General features: G+C 39.7%; 1 protein-coding gene across 1 annotated transcript; it reads right to left on the bottom strand.

Moving 5' to 3' along the window:
- Nucleotides 1-200: 200 nt before the first annotated feature.
- Nucleotides 201-1,130, bottom strand: LOC136759903 (trace amine-associated receptor 13c-like). The gene has a single exon (XM_066715037.1). The coding sequence runs from the start codon at nucleotides 1,128-1,130 to the stop codon at nucleotides 201-203; it is 930 nt and encodes a 309-aa protein (XP_066571134.1).
- Between the last annotated feature and the right edge of the window lie 16,460 nt (nucleotides 1,131-17,590).

The raw sequence follows: 17,590 nt of genomic DNA, 5'->3' as shown, positions 1-17,590 counted from the left end.
AACCAGGATAAGTGGTTTCAAAAATGGATGGATGGAATACATTTTAGAAAGTACAGAACACAATATATACTTACTTAAGAAAACCATCCCTTTTAAATTGTCTGGCCTGATTATAGGCCTGATAAACATAAGTTATAATTTAGCATTTGACATTCATAAGACCCCATGACTTTCAAAGCCCAAGGCTACAAATCCCTGGATTAGTGACTTCCTGAATATACACTGATTAAAGAGGACTCTGGATTAAATATTTCACAGGTCAGAATGAGGTTTAGAGCTTTCTGGAACCAAGGATAAAAAAAGCCATAGATAATTGGGTTGCAGCCAGAATTGAAATATCCCAGCCACTGCAGAGCATCAACAACAATTGGAGGAGTTGAAGAATGTACATAGGGATCCATTACACTATTAACAAAGTAAGGTAACCAGCAAAGAATAAACACTCCAATAACAATGGACAATGTTTTAGTTGCTTTCCTATCTTTACTGCGAGGAGCAAGTCTTTTTTTGCCCTCTATTGATTGCATCTGGTCCTCCATTGTACTGATTTCTCTTGAATGCCTTCTTGCCACGGTAAATATCTTTGTGTAAAGACAGAGCATTACAGAACATGGTAAGAAAAATGTAAGCATTGTATCAAGAGTGCCCCACACAGCATTAAAGACAATAATGCAGTCCCCCGGACAGGGATCAAAACCTTCCATGCCTTCAGTATTTCCCTCAAAATATATTAGTGTGTCTATGTACACTATTGCAGCAACCCAGCTAATTGTAACAAAGAACCATGCCACATGCATTGTTATTTTACTGGTGTAAAGTAAGGGATCACACACAGCATAGTAACGATCAATAGCAATGAATATCAGATGAAAAACTGAAACAGTAGACAAAATCAAGTCAATACTTGAGTGCAGAAGACAAAATGTATCGCCAAAATACCAGCATGTTTCAACAGTTCTCACCATGCTGAACGGCATCACAAACAATCCAAGTAAAAAGTCTGCAACAGCCATTGACAGGACAAGAAGATTGGTTGGAGTGTGGAGCTGCTTAAAGTGAGAGATAGAAATTATCACCACTAGGTTCCCACAAACTGTGATCAGTATACCAGATAGCAAAAACATGTACATTGTAACATAAATTAATGTAGACCAATTTTCCTTTGGACAAGACGAATTACTAGACTGATAGCAGTAGAGTAACTTTTCTGTCTCCTTTAATTGAGTGAATTCCATTATTTCCTTTGAAAGCATGCACCAAAAGATATATCTTCTCAAAATATACTTGTGATAATGCAGAATTTCTGTATTGAAGCTGTAATGCAGACTATATTTATAAGAAAAGAAAAATGCTGTTAAACACACCCTCTCTTTTTACTGGTCCAGCCAGTTCTCCGCCAATGATGAATTCCTGCAACCTGTGAGGTGTATGCATGTATAGGAGTGAATTATACTGAGTTATTTATAGAAATCTTAAGGGGAATAAGTAATGCTGAGTAGTAAGAATGTAAATTAACTGAATCTTATAAACTGCAGAATATGAGTATCAATCAACTAAATTCCGTAGAACTTCAGTAGTAGAGGTGTATGTAATTTGCATTTAATTCATGTATCAGTTTCATACAAAGCAGTATATATATATATATATATATATAAAATAGATGTTGTCTTGCAAGAACTAGTTGACTAGATTAGAACTAGACTAATTGGCTGTGTTCTAAACCTGCAAAATCAGTAGTCATGTAGTCTGCTTTCTTCCTCTATTAGAAACATTAATGTTGCACTGAATGCCACCTTGTATGTCATACTTAACTGAAAAAAGATATATATATATTGCATTTCTTATATTTTCCAGAGTCCTTTAATGCCTAATACGTTTTACAGGATTATATTTCTTAACAGAATGTAAAACAGGTTTCTGTTAAATTATAAATACTAGAACCTATTGCATTTTGCGCCTAGACACCAAATGCTACTGTTAACACTCCTTAAAACATTATGTTCTGCATATTCACCAGGGGATAACTACTGTATAAGCCTACAGTCTATGACCCAGTTCACACTTATTAGGCCAGCCCTGGGCCACCTAAAATTTAGTCCTAGTTATTTTAGAGACCCTTTTCACATTTGCGGTTTTAGGAGGCCTAAGTGCATTCATATATGCAGGCGAAAAGGAGGCATAAATGAAATGTATGCGGGGAATTAAACTAATCTGTTCAAACAAACCAGTTACGCATGACATTAGGTCTGCTTACAGGTGTATGCGATGTATTTATAATCACAACTTATTAATATTGATGTACACTCACCTAAAGGATTATTAGGAACACCTGTTCAATTTCTCATTAATGCAATTATCTAACCAACCAATCACATGGCAGTTGCTTCAATGCATTTAGGGGTGTGGTCCTGGTCAAGACAATCTCCTGAACTCCAAACTGAATGTCTGAATGGGAAAGAAAGGTGATTTAAGCAATTTTGAGCGTGGCATGGTTGTTGGTGCCAGACGGGCCGGTCTGAGTATTTCACAATCTGCTCAGTTACTGGGATTTTCACGCACAACCATTTCTAGGGTTTACAAAGAATGGTGTGAAAAGGGAAAAACATCCAGTATGCGGCAGTACTGTGGGCGAAAATGCCTTGTTGATGCTAGAGGTCAGAGGAGAATGGGCCGACTGATTCAAGCTGATAGAAGAGCAACTTTGACTGAAATAACCACTCATTACAACCGAGGTATGCAGCAAAGCATTTGTGAAGCCACAACACGTACAACCTTGAGGCGGATGGGCTACAACAGCAGAAGACCCCACCGGGTACCACTCATCTCCACTACAAATAGGAAAAAGAGGCTACAATTTGCACAAGCTCACCAAAATTGGACAGTTGAAGACTGGAAAAATGTTGCCTGGTCTGATGAGTCTCGATTTCTGTTGAGACATTCAGATGGTAGAGTCAGAATTTGGCGTAAACAGAATGAGAACATGGATCCATCATGCCTTGTTACCACTGTGCAGGCTGGTGGTGGTGGTGTAATGGTGTGGGGGATGTTTTCTTGGCACACTTTAGGCCCCTTAGTGCCAGTTGGGCATCGTTTAAATGCCACGGCCTACCTGAGCATTGTTTCTGACCATGTCCATCCCTTTATGACCACCATGTACCCATCCTCTGATGGCTACTTCCAGCAGGATAATGCACCATGTCACAAAGGTCGAATCATTTCAAATTGGTTTCTTGAACATGACAATGAGTTCACTGTACTAAACTGGCCCCCACAGTCACCAGATCTCAACCCAATAGAGCATCTTTGGGATGTGGTGGAACGGGAGCTTCGTGCCCTGGATGTGCATCTCACAAATCTCCATCAACTGCAAGATGCTATCCTATCAATATGGGCCAACATTTCTAAAGAATGCTTTCAGCACCTTGTTGAATCAATGCCATGTAGAATTAAGGCAGTTCTGAAGGCGAAAGGGGGTCAAACACAGTATTAGTATGGTGTTCCTAATAATCCTTTAGGTGAGTGTATATAGGCTATTGTTCGGTTCTATATTTTATTTGAAAGTAATCTTAACCCTTTGCAGCCGAGGCTTTCTAATATAATTTAAAAGTGTGCTCCTTCAATGGGGAATCAAATTTATGTATTTCCCTTTTCAAATGTCTATCTTCGGTTCTGCAAGTCTAAAAGTGCTGTTATACAATTCACCCGAAAGCGAAGGACATTTAGTAGGACATCTGCATTAAATCACAAGAAATTGTAAATCATACAACCTTATTTTGGCAAATATTTACTGAAATGCATATACCTTCCCAACTGAGAAATTTAGGCTTGTGTTAAAGGACTTAAGGAGACAGCTTTGAAGCTCTGTGTTTTACGACAGGCCTGTGCTCACCAAAGTACAACAGATAACATGTCCATGCTGGAAGGCCCCCCCAAACTGACAAATGGGCTGCCATGCCCTGTCACCAAAGAGACTAGCATCACATTCCAATTGAAGATTTCTTTTGTGAAACACAGACATTCAAGGTACTTCATATATTCCATAGATCAGGGCAACAAACCCAAATACAAACTACATGCTGCTAACAGAAGTGTTACCCAGCTTCTTCCTCAGTTTGATAACAAACAAAAAAAGGTGACTTAAAACTAAGTTAATGACACTTAAGTAATTCTACCTCAGAACCAAAACATGCTCAAGCCATGTTTGGTCTTAAAAGAAAGAGCATTAGGTTAAACAACCATTGGACCACTTATATTTCACATACAATGCAACATTAACATTTGGTAAAAGAAGTATTTACACATTCTAATTGATCCTCTACTGACATGCCCCCCTGGAATTCCAAAAAGACTAAAATTTAACATCACTGAAAAAGAACACCTGGCTTGTTTGGTATCAACTGTAAGGTCATGCTTTGAGGGAATTGAAAATGTAACTGATAGACCTACAACTTGACAATATATAGAGTTAGAAACTCTAGGTAACATTTGAACCATTTTCACATTCCTCAAAGCCATCACACCCCCAACATACATTCTGTAGGAATCAAGGGAGACGAATGGCAAAGACTGCTTCGATTCGAATTTCAATTTTATTACCCCAAACCTGACCAATCGGAAGCTTGGAATGAAAGAGATTAGAATCTCTGTCTAAAATGTATAAAAACAGAAAGTTAAAACCAGCAATGGGGAGTGTCACAATTGGGAGTGGAACAACCTGGGAGAAGAAAACAAGGAGACGAAATCCAGGAAGACTGAACGGAACCAGAACCAGAACTTCTCCACCAAAAACCTGAAAGCTTTGCAACCGTCCTCAAGTCGACAGTCTGCCAGCCCTCCCCGCTTTCGACCGTATGCATAACTGAATCTCAGTAAACCACACAGGTAGTATATTTTGTGTACTAGTCAAGAATTAGGTAAACCACAATTATATAAAATCTAGTTGTGTATGGGATCTAAATTGTAGGAACGGCTACCATAATCATAATACTTGTTTGTTATTTTACATGTTTTGTGCTTCGAGTCAAAACTTGAGTATTGGATAGATCTCCTCTCACTCTTTTTATATTATCCACCCTGCTTGTCTCTATCCTATCTTTGCAAATGTTGTCTATTTACATGTTTAATAAACCTATATCTGTATAATACGAAACAGCCTCAAGGTAAATTCATGCAGATCAACCTTACCGCAAATTTGAATTCATATTAGTAAAGTATTGTGGTAACTTGCATATCAACCCGATCTCGTTTTCAGAGGGCTTGATCACTGTGGGTTGTATGTATGGGGGTCACTAGATAACAGGACTTTATTCAGCAATTATTATTTATTCCGATATTGATACCAGATAAAACGGAAACTCTAGTTTAAAGTCCTAAGACAGTAGAAAGTACTTACTAATAAAACAATAACTGTAATGATAAATTAAAACAATTTGTCCATTGCAACATTTTGGCTGTATCTTATGAGATCAGCATCCTTTCATTTCACCAAACTATTTACAAAATCGTATGCATTAGTTAACAATAGCCTACTGAGATTCATAATCTGAAAATGTCACACACACACACCTACAGTACATATATTACAGTAGTATTTCAGAAGTGTCTGTTTCTTCGGTGCTGTCTGCTGCAGTTCCTCGGAAAAACGTGCAACCTTTTCTCTGGACTCCACTGCGTTTGTTGTCATTTTTTAAAGTCTGATCTTTGCATTTTTATTTTCCTTGGTCGGGCGAGTGATTTATAGCCATTGAAAGAAGCCTCTGTGATCGCTTCTATAGTTATATCCTCAGACAGCAGCACTCGTACACTTCCTTTGGTTTATCTTCCATAGAAATGAATTACATAGAAATGAATGAACAAGTAACAGGAAGTGATAATCTTGGGCTGCATACAGGAAGTCATTTGAAGATATCTCTAAATGATTTGCAGATATCTCTAAATGAACAGGAAGTTATTTGAAGATATCTCTAAATGATTTGCAGATATCTCTAAATGAACAGGAAGTCAAATGAACAAAGTCTCTAAATGAACTAGGAGGTGATATTAACGAACAGTGTATTTGAAAATTATTATTATTATTATTATTATTATTATTATTATTATTATTATTATTATTATTATTATTATTATTGTTATTATAATTAAATACAAATACAAGAAAAGACTGCATAGGTACTTTTTCAGACAAAGGCAAAGGCGCTGAATGCTGGCGCTGAAGTGTGTCCCATTGAGCGCTTTTAGTTTCACCCTGCACCCTACACCCTCCTCACTCAAGTGCACACTCTGTGATGTCAGCACAATGTCACGCAAAGTGTACACTTGTCGAAGGGTGTAGGGAGCAAGTGTGCGATTTGGGACGCTGCCCAAGTGTCCAAGGGCCCAACTCATATAACACTACTGTTGGCCTAGGTAATGGGATCTGCCAATAAATAGTATTTGTATTTAATTGAATGAAATGCATTGTTTATGTTTGTATTCACAATTTCAAGCTTATTGCTTTGATTGCATTATCCACACTTTTACATGTGTAATGTTTATCACCAATTAGCTGCACTGGCAGCCTGACAAAATGCACCTGTCTGCATGTGGAGGACAGTTTCCAACCCCCTTGCTGCCAGTTATTAGTTCCACATCCCCATTGATGTATACCTGAATTAAAGGGATAGCAAACAGGTGCCAGCAGACATGAGGAGCCTTCCTTTCCAGTATAGCCTGACCAGAGCATGGTGCAACAGGGAGTGCAGAGCAAGCTTTGTAAATATATATATATATATATATATATATATATATATATATATATATTATTAGCAAAAACAAGTGTAAATGGTCGCAAAACAAAAATTGATTTTATTTCAAGTAGTGATAAAGCAAGTTGTATGCGGTACAGTAAAAGGCACTGTTTCCATAGTCAATTTACAGTTAAACAGATGGGTTTTCTGCACAGCAGGTTACTGTCTTATACACTCATTTCAATATGACGATATAAGAATGCTTGTGAAACTGATCAATATTAACTCTTGCCTATAATTTCACACATGTTCTTATGTTTCCGTGTCTCTTATTCTCAACCTTCAGATTTCTGATTACACCACCACCACCAGCCTGCACAGTGGTAACAAGGCATGATGGATCCATGTTCTCATTCTGTTTACGCCAAATTCTGACTCTACCATCTGAATGTCTCAACAGAAATCGAGACTCATCAGACCAGGCAACATTTTTCCAGTCTTCAACTGTCCAATTTTGGTGAGCTTGTGCAAATTGTAGCCTCTTTTTCCTATTTGTAGTGGAGTTGTACCTGGTGGGGTCTTCTGCTGTTGTAGCCCATCCGCCTCAAGGTTGTACGTGTTGTGGCTTCACAAATGCTTTGCTGGATACCTTGGTTGTAACGAGTGGTTATTTCAGTCAAAGTTGCTCTTCTATCAGCTTGAATCAGTCGGCCCATTCTCCTCTGACCTCTAGCATCAACAAGGCATTTTCGCCCACAGGACTGCTGCATACTGGATGTTTTTCCCTTTTCACACCATTCTTTGTAAACCCTAGAAATGGTTGTGCGTGAAAATCCCAGTAACTGAGCAGATTGTGAAATACTCAGACCGGCCCATCTGGCACCAACAACCATGCCACGCTCAAAATTGCTTAAATCACCTTTCTTTCCCATTCAGACATTCAGTTTGGAGTTCAGGAGATTGTCTTGACCAGGACCACACCCCTAAATGCATTGAAGCAACTGCCATGTGATTGGTTGGTTAGATAATTGCATTAATGAGAAATTGAACAGGTGTTCCTAATAATCCTTTAGGTGAGTGTATATATATATATATATATATATATATATATATATAGTAGCGATCTGGGACTGGTGGGGGTCATTTGGGGTGTGTTATGTTACTTCCTGTGTGGTTAGTTAGTTCCAGGGATCAGGGGTTGGCCCAGCGCGGGAACACAGGGCATGCCGTGATTGAGGGAGCCAGTCACGGGATGCAAACTAATAAATAGGGGTGTCCGGTTCCGGTGCGTTAGTTTTAGATCAGTTCTGTTCAGTACAGTAAGGAGTTGCAGTTATAGTTGTTTTAGGGTAAGTTCAGTGAGTGAAGTCGCTCCAGCCAAAAGCCTGTGTTCCAATAAAGTTCTTATTTTGTTTGCAACCTGCGCCTCCTCCATTATTGCTGCACAGCGTGGTGGATCTGCGACGAGAGCCGGGAAAAGCAGTGATCATTACACTATATATATAACATTTACGCAACAGCATACCAAAACCTGTAATAATGTAGCATCAGTCAATCATTCATTATTAATCACAGATCACACACGCATGAGTCAATTGGATTGAATGCACACCATATGGCCATCTATTCAAGAGAAAGTGGACTATTATGACAATTAAAATTATAATGGAAGATATCGATGCTCAAAGGCGTCGAAGACGATGCCAGCCCTACATTTTCAGATCCATCAGAACTTTCTAGACCTTCCGATCACCTTTTAACAAGACGTTATGGGTTTGATAGACACACCATAGAGTTATTGTGTCACCTGCTGAAGGATAAATTGAATAATAGATTTGCACGCCACCATCCTCTCACTGTGGAGACAATTATGTGCCGTGTTAGCCTATATGCTAGTGATGGGCATTCCGACTCTTTTCAATGAGCGGGCTCGTTCGGCTCAGCTCACCAAAAAGAGCCGTCTCTTTTGGCTCCCAATCGGCTCTTTAAATAAAAAATGTTTTGTATTTTTTCAAGTAAAACAGTTTGCGATAGTTTGACTATGATTGGTGTTAAAACAATTCTAATTCGATTATTAAATGAAATCATACTCCTTAACCACAATGTATTTTAAAAAGCATTGGTTTGTTATGAAAAAGAATGCTATTAAAAACTGACCCTTAAACGATCGTCCTAAAACCTGCCCGGTGGCGCCCGGTGGCGCCCGGTGGCACTAGATAATTTAAGTCCAGTTGGTGACAGCAAAACATGATTAATCCAGGAGATGAGCATACATGATCAAGGCCTTTTGATGCGCTGCTCTAGTGCTGCCACCTGACCCACTATCCCGGGATATTGTGAGGCAGAACGGGATTTAAAATTACTTGCTAAATTGAAATAAATAAATGTGTTATTATCCCTACACCTTTGCTAAAATTAATCCGATTCCAGACAATGTGAAACGGGGTGGCCAGGGGGGTTCAGTTCTTATTCTTGAGGTGGCACAGCCTTGTGCCGGCTGAGCGAATCTGGAATCCAGCTTAATCATAATAATTAATTTGTTAAAATGCTGACAATAGGTAGAAACCACAGAGCTTTGCTCTAGTCGCCCCTGCCGCATCTTGACATATTTAAAAGTTAATACGCTGTGAATTATGATTAGTCTTTGTATTGATGTCACGGGTGGTCTTGTGATGGTCTCGGACACAAGGAATTGCGGTAATAAGAGGTTTATTGATTACACACACACGCTGAGAAGTCTGCGTGATTACTTAACATATAACATATCTACTAAAATAATGTTTTATTTTCCCAGTCAAGATAATAGCAGCAAGTTAATGTGCAAATACAGAATACAGTTATTAATCAGTATCCTGGCTCGTGTAAGAAAAAAAGTGATTAAACAATCAAACAAGCAGTGCAAAGTATTTTGAAAAAACAAACCCACAATTATAATATAAAGGAAATCAAAGACTACATTTAAATACAGTGTAAATCCCTGCTAACACACAATGTTGCCATAATGTAATTTGCAACGTTGTGTGTTAGCTGGGATGTGACTGCTTTGTATTGTAAATCACCTTGATATGTCCTTGATCATGTCTGCTCATCTCCTGGATTAGTCATGTTTTGCTGTCACCAGCTGGACTTAAATAAAAAGAAAGTTATTGTCTTTGATCTCCGGGCACTTACGGGCAGGTTTTAAGACGACCCCATTTAAAGTATAAAGTATAAACTTTAAAATGTATATAAACCAAATGCATATAAATTTAACAATTCAAAACGAATACAATCTGAACAACATAATAGAATATTGCAGCATATCCTCATTTTCCAGCTGTTGTATTCACACCTGTGCTCTCTCTCCTGGGCCGGAGTGAGTGACTCTCGCATCTTTTCATTGGTTGATGCTGCGTGTCTGAGCAGAAAGTCAGAACGCATTTGTGCGCTTGAGCATTTAGGTCTGTATTATTTAATTTATTTTTTCGTTCTTTGAATTAGTTAATTCTATTCATTTAAATCTTTGGATTATTCATATGTTAATTTTAAAATATTTTTATAAATAGATTTGGCTCTTCTGATATGCGAGCCGGCTCCCAACGTTCACCTACAAGAGCCAGCTCTTAGAGCTGACTCGTTTGAGAACGACCCATCACTACTATATGGTACAGGCTCCTTTCAAACTACAGTAGCGGACGTTGTGGGAGCGTCAAGCCACTATCAGCAATGCTATCACAGCTGGCACTGTGGAAAATCAATGATGTAGATTGACATATATATAACTGACATATACACAATTATTTTACATTATCATACTACAACGTCTACTGTAAAGAGTATTTATGTATGGATCATTGGCGTAGCCAGGAAAATGAGGGTGAGGCATAATGAGGGATTCACGGCGGGGGTCTGGGGGTCCTCCACCAGAAAATGTACAAATGTTAATTGCCCTGGATAAGAGCATCTGCTAAATGACAAATAATGTAATGTAATATATTGAATGCACCTTGCTACACTTGGCAGTCTTACAAAACAGAGCAGTACAAAGTGCGAAGTGCACATGACAAGTAAACGCTGATTTAAAGCATCCCTGAATAAGAGACTTGCATTGTTCTGGTATTCAGCATTGATCAATGTAGATTGTGATTTTCCTTCTCTTCTGACTGGTGTCCCATCCTGGGACACTGGTGTGTGAGCGTCGGTCAGTGCTATCCAAGAAGGGACTTGGTTACTATCCAACTGGGGACTCTGTGTTGTAAAGTTTACAGTTTCTCCACGGGGAATTAAGGACCCGATAAGTTGTAGCACCAATGATTACATATCATACACAAACAAAACAAAAATATAGAATTATACATTTAATTTAGTAGTTGGCAGTAAAACCACTGACTTATAACTCCAGTTACTCTCACTCAGGTGTGTGAGCGTCGGTCTGTGCTATCCAAGAGGGGACTCATATCATTGGTTACTATCCAACTGGGGACACAGGAGTGTGAGCGTCGGTCTGTACCATATAAGTGGGGACTCAATGATGAATATTAATAGAAGAGATGACCGACCTGATAAACCTTGACAACGCGTCACAGTCTAATGGTGAGAGCTGCTGTACAGCAGGTTCCTCTAGCAGACTAGCGAATTGTACCTCCACTGTTCAATCACACACAGTCGTGTGAGAACAGCCTGCTCTGAACGCCACAGAGAGACAACACTGCACAGTATACTGTGTGAGTAGTAATATAGGGTACTCTTTAAGGGGGGTTAAGGGGGGATTTGACCTTTGACCTGAACTTGAGTTGAACAGTTGAACTCGGGGGGGGGGGGTGCTTGTACCGCGTCACATACTAATTACCATATTGATGGGTGGAGTTGACAGGGCACCGAAGGAATGTACAGGGTGGTGGGGGTCTTCAACTGTTTTTCAAACCCTCCAAAAGATTTGTCTTTAAGCCAGACTGATTCTTTAGTAAAATAGCTATTTTTCTCTATACGTGTGAAGCTCCAAAAGAGTGCTATGTATACCCTTCAGATTCTTTAGAAAACATAGATATTTTTCCCTACGCTAGTGAAGCTCCAAAAGAGTTGTATTTAAGTCCTCCCGATTTATTTGGTAGAATAGCTATTTTTCCCTACGCGAGTGAATCTCCGAAAGAGCTCTATTAAAGCCCTCCTGATTCTTTAATAACATAGATATTTCTACTTAAGCGAGATCCACGAGGCTGTCTCTTCAACAGGGCCAAAGGGGTTACCTCTTTCAAATGGACAAGGGTTATGTCGGTCTGGAGCTTTTTGAGCTAGTGGGGGTGGCGAGGAGATGTCTACATCTTTAGTAACCTCGGATTGGTGAAGAATTAGTATATTTGGGGGCGGAGTAGAAATAGCCTATCACGTTAGAGTTTGGTTTGAAGAATTTAAATATTTGGGGGCGGAGTTGACAGGGCACCAGAGGAATGTACAAGGGGGTGGGGGGTCTTCAACTGTTTTTCAAGCACTCCAAAAGATTTGTATTTAAGCCCTAGCATTTCTTTAGTAAAATAGATATTTTTCTCTTTATACATGTGAAGTGATTCTGGGTCAGCTGTATCTATGAGAAAACACCCGAGAGGAAAACCCGGGCTAGGGGTTGGTTGCATGCTGCCAAAGACATCGACGATGACTTTGTCGACATTACCCCCACACCCCCACCGGTCTAACTGTGATGTAATACATGACGTAGTAAAAATATTGTATAAAAGTAGCCACCCCTTGCTCTTGGTTTAGATGAAAAGAGCATGTCTGTTACGAGACTCTACATCCCTCTTACGAACGAGGACCTCCCTTGGTCATACAATCCGGACATTTTATACCAGCCTGAGCGCTCTTACCGCGGCTACCCGCCACTACCTCAAGACGAAACAGCCCGCTGTTCAATGGAAGTAACGACTAACACCACCGACACCGACGAAGGCGACAGTTTTAGACCAGAGGTCCGCGCTGAAGTAAGTAGAATTATTAAGAATGCCCATGTGTATATAGTGAATGCTCTCATCGATCGAGCCCTGAAAGAAGTCTGCCTGGGGTGTGAAGTGAATCATCCTAGCCAGATGAGACACAGCTGTCTGTTTGAACCAGAAACATATTATTTCCATCTCTATTTCAAGGATTTTTACAAAAAACTGAGCAAACCTTGGTTGAAATCAGCGCTAGTCAAAGCATTACAGTATCTTAGCATTATCTGCATGTCTGTCCCGTGCAGGTCCAGAAAATTAAGGTTGAAATTTTGTTGGAGCTGAAAAAGGAGCCGTACATCAGAGAGAAACTCAACCAACTGTTCGACGAGTTGAATGAGAGCAGCAGAAAAACCTCTGGCAAGCTGAAGGAATATTTCTTCCGTAAAGAAAGTAAAGGAGAAGGAATTTGATCTGTACGAAACCGACTCAGAGGCTGAAAGCAACTGAAAGCACCTGAAGATGGGGAATGTTCTGGATTGTTTCTGTAACCGGATTTGTCGCCAACAAACCGCGACAAATCTGAGGGCCCTATTGTACAAACTATTGGAAAAGAAAGTGGCCGACGAGCGCCTTTTCTCTACAGATTTGACTGTCGACGATGCTCAACTTTCAAACCTGGAGCATTTAATGGATGATGTGAAAAAGACTGAGGGTTATGAAAACTGGGTGGCTATGATCGCTGTTGCAAGGAATGATGTTAGACCATTTCATCAACATTTATATAATCTTTTACAAGTCATGTTTAATGAATGGTTGTTTATTTTTAAAATAGCACATATTATTGTTTTATACATGTATGTAATCGATGTGTGTACTTATAAAATAAAAGCCGGTGTAGTAGTGGATATAGAGCAAGTAACCAATCAGTTGATATCTTTTTGTTTAAATAATGGGAAAAATTGCTGTATGTGTTATACTTTTCTCAATTGCTTAAAAATTGGTTTTTACTCTGAAAATGAATAAAAGAGCCATTTTCTAAATACTTTGGTCATTGTTTTTGTGTGCTCTAACAGCATGTCTCGACAAGCTCCTAGGATGAAGGATTTGTACTACAACCCCGCCAAAGTAGGGAGTTTGGGGGGTCGGAAGGGATTCCGGAGAGGGCTGTCAGAGCAGGGTATTAAGGCAGATAAGATAAGTGTGGCCGAGTGGTTGTCTGCGCAAGATGCTTACACCCTACATAAACCGGCTAGAAATAACTTTAAAAGAAATCGTGTGTATGTTTCAGACATAGATTCACAATGGCAGGTGGATCTAGTGGATATGTCAAATTTATCAAAACATAATAAAGGGCACACATTCATGTTGACGTGTATAGATGTATTATCAATATATGCATGGGTGTGAGTGTTGAGGAATAAATCCGGCATTGTTGTTACGCAGGCCTTTAAAGATATACTCTTGCAGGGGCGCTGTCCTAAAAAACTACAGTCTGATAAAGGTAAAAAGTTTCTCAATAGAGAATTCCAGAATCTTTTGAAAAGACACAAAATACATCATTTCACCACAGGAAACGAGCTTAAGGCCTCGATTGTGGAGAGATTTAACAGAACTATAAAGACAAAAATGTGGAGATACTTCACAGCTAACAATACTCGGACGTATCTCGATAGAGTTCAAGAGTTTGTAAACGCTTACAACCACAGTTATCATAGAAGTATTAAAATGAGACCTGTAGAGGTAGAGTAATTCTTTTAAGGTCTTTAAAAATGTCTATGGTCCATTTAAAGCCTCATAGAAACAGATTTACAAGTTCAAAGTAGGAGATGTTGTTAGAGTTTCAAATCTACGGAGACCTTTTGTAAAAGGTTATGAGCAAACTTTTTCGGATGAATATTTCACCATTACAGAACGTGTGCCTAGAACCCCGCCGGTGTACAGGTTAAAAGATTACGACGGGGAGTCTATAGAAGGTACTTTTTATGAAGAGGAGTTACAAAATATTGTAGTGGGGAATGATAGAGTATTCAGAGTAGAAAAGGTTTTAGGGAAAAAAACTGAAAACAGGAAAAAATATGTGCTGGTAAAATGGGTGGGGTGGCCTGAAAAGTTCAATAGCTGGGTTTTGGCTAGTGCGGTGCAGGATATACGGCCGGTATACAAGTGAAAGCTCATGGAGGATCTTTCATTATGGGTCATGAAGATGGAAGAGGGAGGATTCTATGTGACGCTGCCTAGTAACGCGTCCCTCGACATTTATCCTAACAACACCATTTCTAGTTTTACGGTCAAATTTGTAAAACCTATAGAACTGCGGGGGCCCTGGGAGGTGGGGTTGTCGGAAATACAGTACCCCCACACTTGGGCTGTAGTACGCGATGAAGACTCAGTCTTTTCAATTTTTGATGTCGGAATTAAAAAACAGTGGATTCATATTACAAGACGGCTAAATGAAAATATTGAAAAATTATTAGAAGAGAACAAACAGATCTCTGGAGTGAAACAACCTGTCAGATTACATTACAGTTCGATTAAAAATAAAGTTTACATGGAGGCCGCACCTACGATAAGAATTATAACCGACGGTAACCTAGGCCGGATTTTAGGGTTTTACGCCAACAAAAAGGATGAATTTAAGGATATAATAGCTCCATACCCCGCGGATATCCACGCAGAATTTTATACCCTTTATGTCTACATGGACATCATTTCACACCAGAGGGTGGGGGATAGTTACTTCCCCCTTTTAAGAAATGTACATATTAAGGGTAAAAACAACGATGTGGTCACAATTACTTATGACAAGCCACACTATGTATCTGTCTCCAGGACTCATTTTGACAATATTACGATCAAAGTGAAATCGGATCAGAAAATTGACATACCCTTCCGTTTTGGTAAGGTTATAAGTAAACTACATTTTCGACCTGTGAAACATTGTGTACACGGTTAAAATTACTATCATGAGGGGTTATGTCGATCCTAAAGACTATGTGAACTATTACAAAATGCAGGCTGGTAACGGTTTGCCCGGGTTCGCTGGTGCTAATGTGATGTATGGGAGCGGAATAGGTGGACTCTTTCGAGGACTTTTCAGGATGGCTATGCCTCTTCTCAGGAGAGGCTTTGATATAGCGAAACCGCATTTTAAATCGGCAACCAAACACATCGTAAGCGATGTGGTCAGCAGCGCTATGACCAGATCTACCAACAATGACAATCAGGAGGGTTCGGGTCTAATGGTCCTGGCCAGAGGCTCTCGTAAAAGACGACGCCCTCCTGGATGGCGGAGAGTGGTAGCTAACAAAAGACAGAGACTTACTTATTCAGCGACAGACCATAGCATAACTCGTAAGAGTAGGCAGCCGAAAATGAAGAAGAAGAAGACCGTTAAAAGAAAACCTAAAAGAAAGCCAAGAACCTGTTCGGGATATATATTTTAATCATGGCTTTTGTACACAACATGTTGAAAGAATGTGTGAAATCAGAACTGGATCTGTTTATGGTCCCTTACATGCAAACAAGTATCGATAAAAGCATCTATGTGGAGATTCCGCCTCTTTAGGCCATTTCAGAATCCGCCCCTCTGGAATTTTTCATAGCCGGTAATGGTGAAGATTATTTAGATTTGAATAATACCCTTATTTTACTCACTTGTAAAATTGTGACTGAAGAAGGACAGGCTATCGAGAGGGAGGCCAAAGTGGGGGTTATCAACTACCCAGTGGCCACCATCTTCTCGCAAGTGGACGTAACCCTGAGGGATAGACTGATAAGTCAAAGCAGTAATACATACCCCTACAGAGCGCTGATGGAGTGTATACTTAATTATAGCGAGGAGACTCTGAACAAAGACACACCGGCCGCCATGGATGTCAAGGATCCAGGTGGCACCAACGTGGGTCTGAAAAAAAGAGCAACATTTTCTACAGCAAGTAAAACAATAGAGCTTTTTGGTCATGTTCATTCCGACATATTTTTTCAAGAGAAACTGATGCTCAACAGGGTTGATATTAAGATAAAAATATAAACTCATTATTTTATCAGCCTCGCTGTTTGTTAAAAAGGTGTCCATTTCACCGGCTGTTAAACTAGGCCACGCTCAGGCTCTAATGACCACTAACGCCAAGTACCCAATTGAAAGAGTCTATATGAAAGTGCACAGCATCACGGCAGGAACTCGCGTTATGAATCAGGAAAACCTCTTCCTCAGACAGCTCCCAAAACATGTTATTATTGGGCTGGTGGATAATGACGCATTTACAGGGTCATATACAAAGAATCAATTTAATTCTAAACATTATAATGCAGAATTTATAGCTATGTACGTTGATGGCACGCAGGTCCTCGCCAAACCTTTTCAGCCCGATTTTGAAAATGTTTGCACGGTCCATGAATATTACAGTCTAGTTCTATCTGAAGGACCAGCCTCTGCTGATAAACCGCGCTGAATACATCAACGGCTACACTTTGTACGCCTTCAACCTAACCCCCGATGAAGAGTGCGGGCAGCATTTCTCGCTGGTGAAAACATGAAACATGAGACTGGAAATAGGTTTTAAGCAACCCCTAACCGGTACTGTAAATATGGTTGTGTACGCCGTGTTTGACAATATTATAGAAGTGAATCAGAGAAGGAATGTGCTCTATGATTATTATTAAACATGAACACCAGAGAGCTCACGGCTGTCATGAACTGTAACCCCCACACTAAGAAGCTGTTTCATGGAGTCTATGCCTGCGATCAGTTACCTGAATTGAAGCTAAAGAACTTACCCGCCATGTTTATAATTAACACTCACCCTGAAACCATGCCCGGAGAGCACTGGCTGGCTATTTATCTGACTGAAGATCATTGCGGTGAATTTTTTGATTCCTACGGAAACCCTCCAGATTTTATTCATTTTCCAGCTACGATCAACAACTTTTTAATAAACAATTGTAATGAACCGGTTTATA

Source organism: Amia ocellicauda, chromosome 1 (genome assembly GCF_036373705.1).
Source record: "Amia ocellicauda isolate fAmiCal2 chromosome 1, fAmiCal2.hap1, whole genome shotgun sequence".
In the NCBI taxonomy this organism is placed as follows: Eukaryota; Metazoa; Chordata; class Actinopteri; order Amiiformes; family Amiidae; genus Amia; species Amia ocellicauda.
This window is presented reverse-complemented; position numbering and strand designations above follow the sequence as displayed.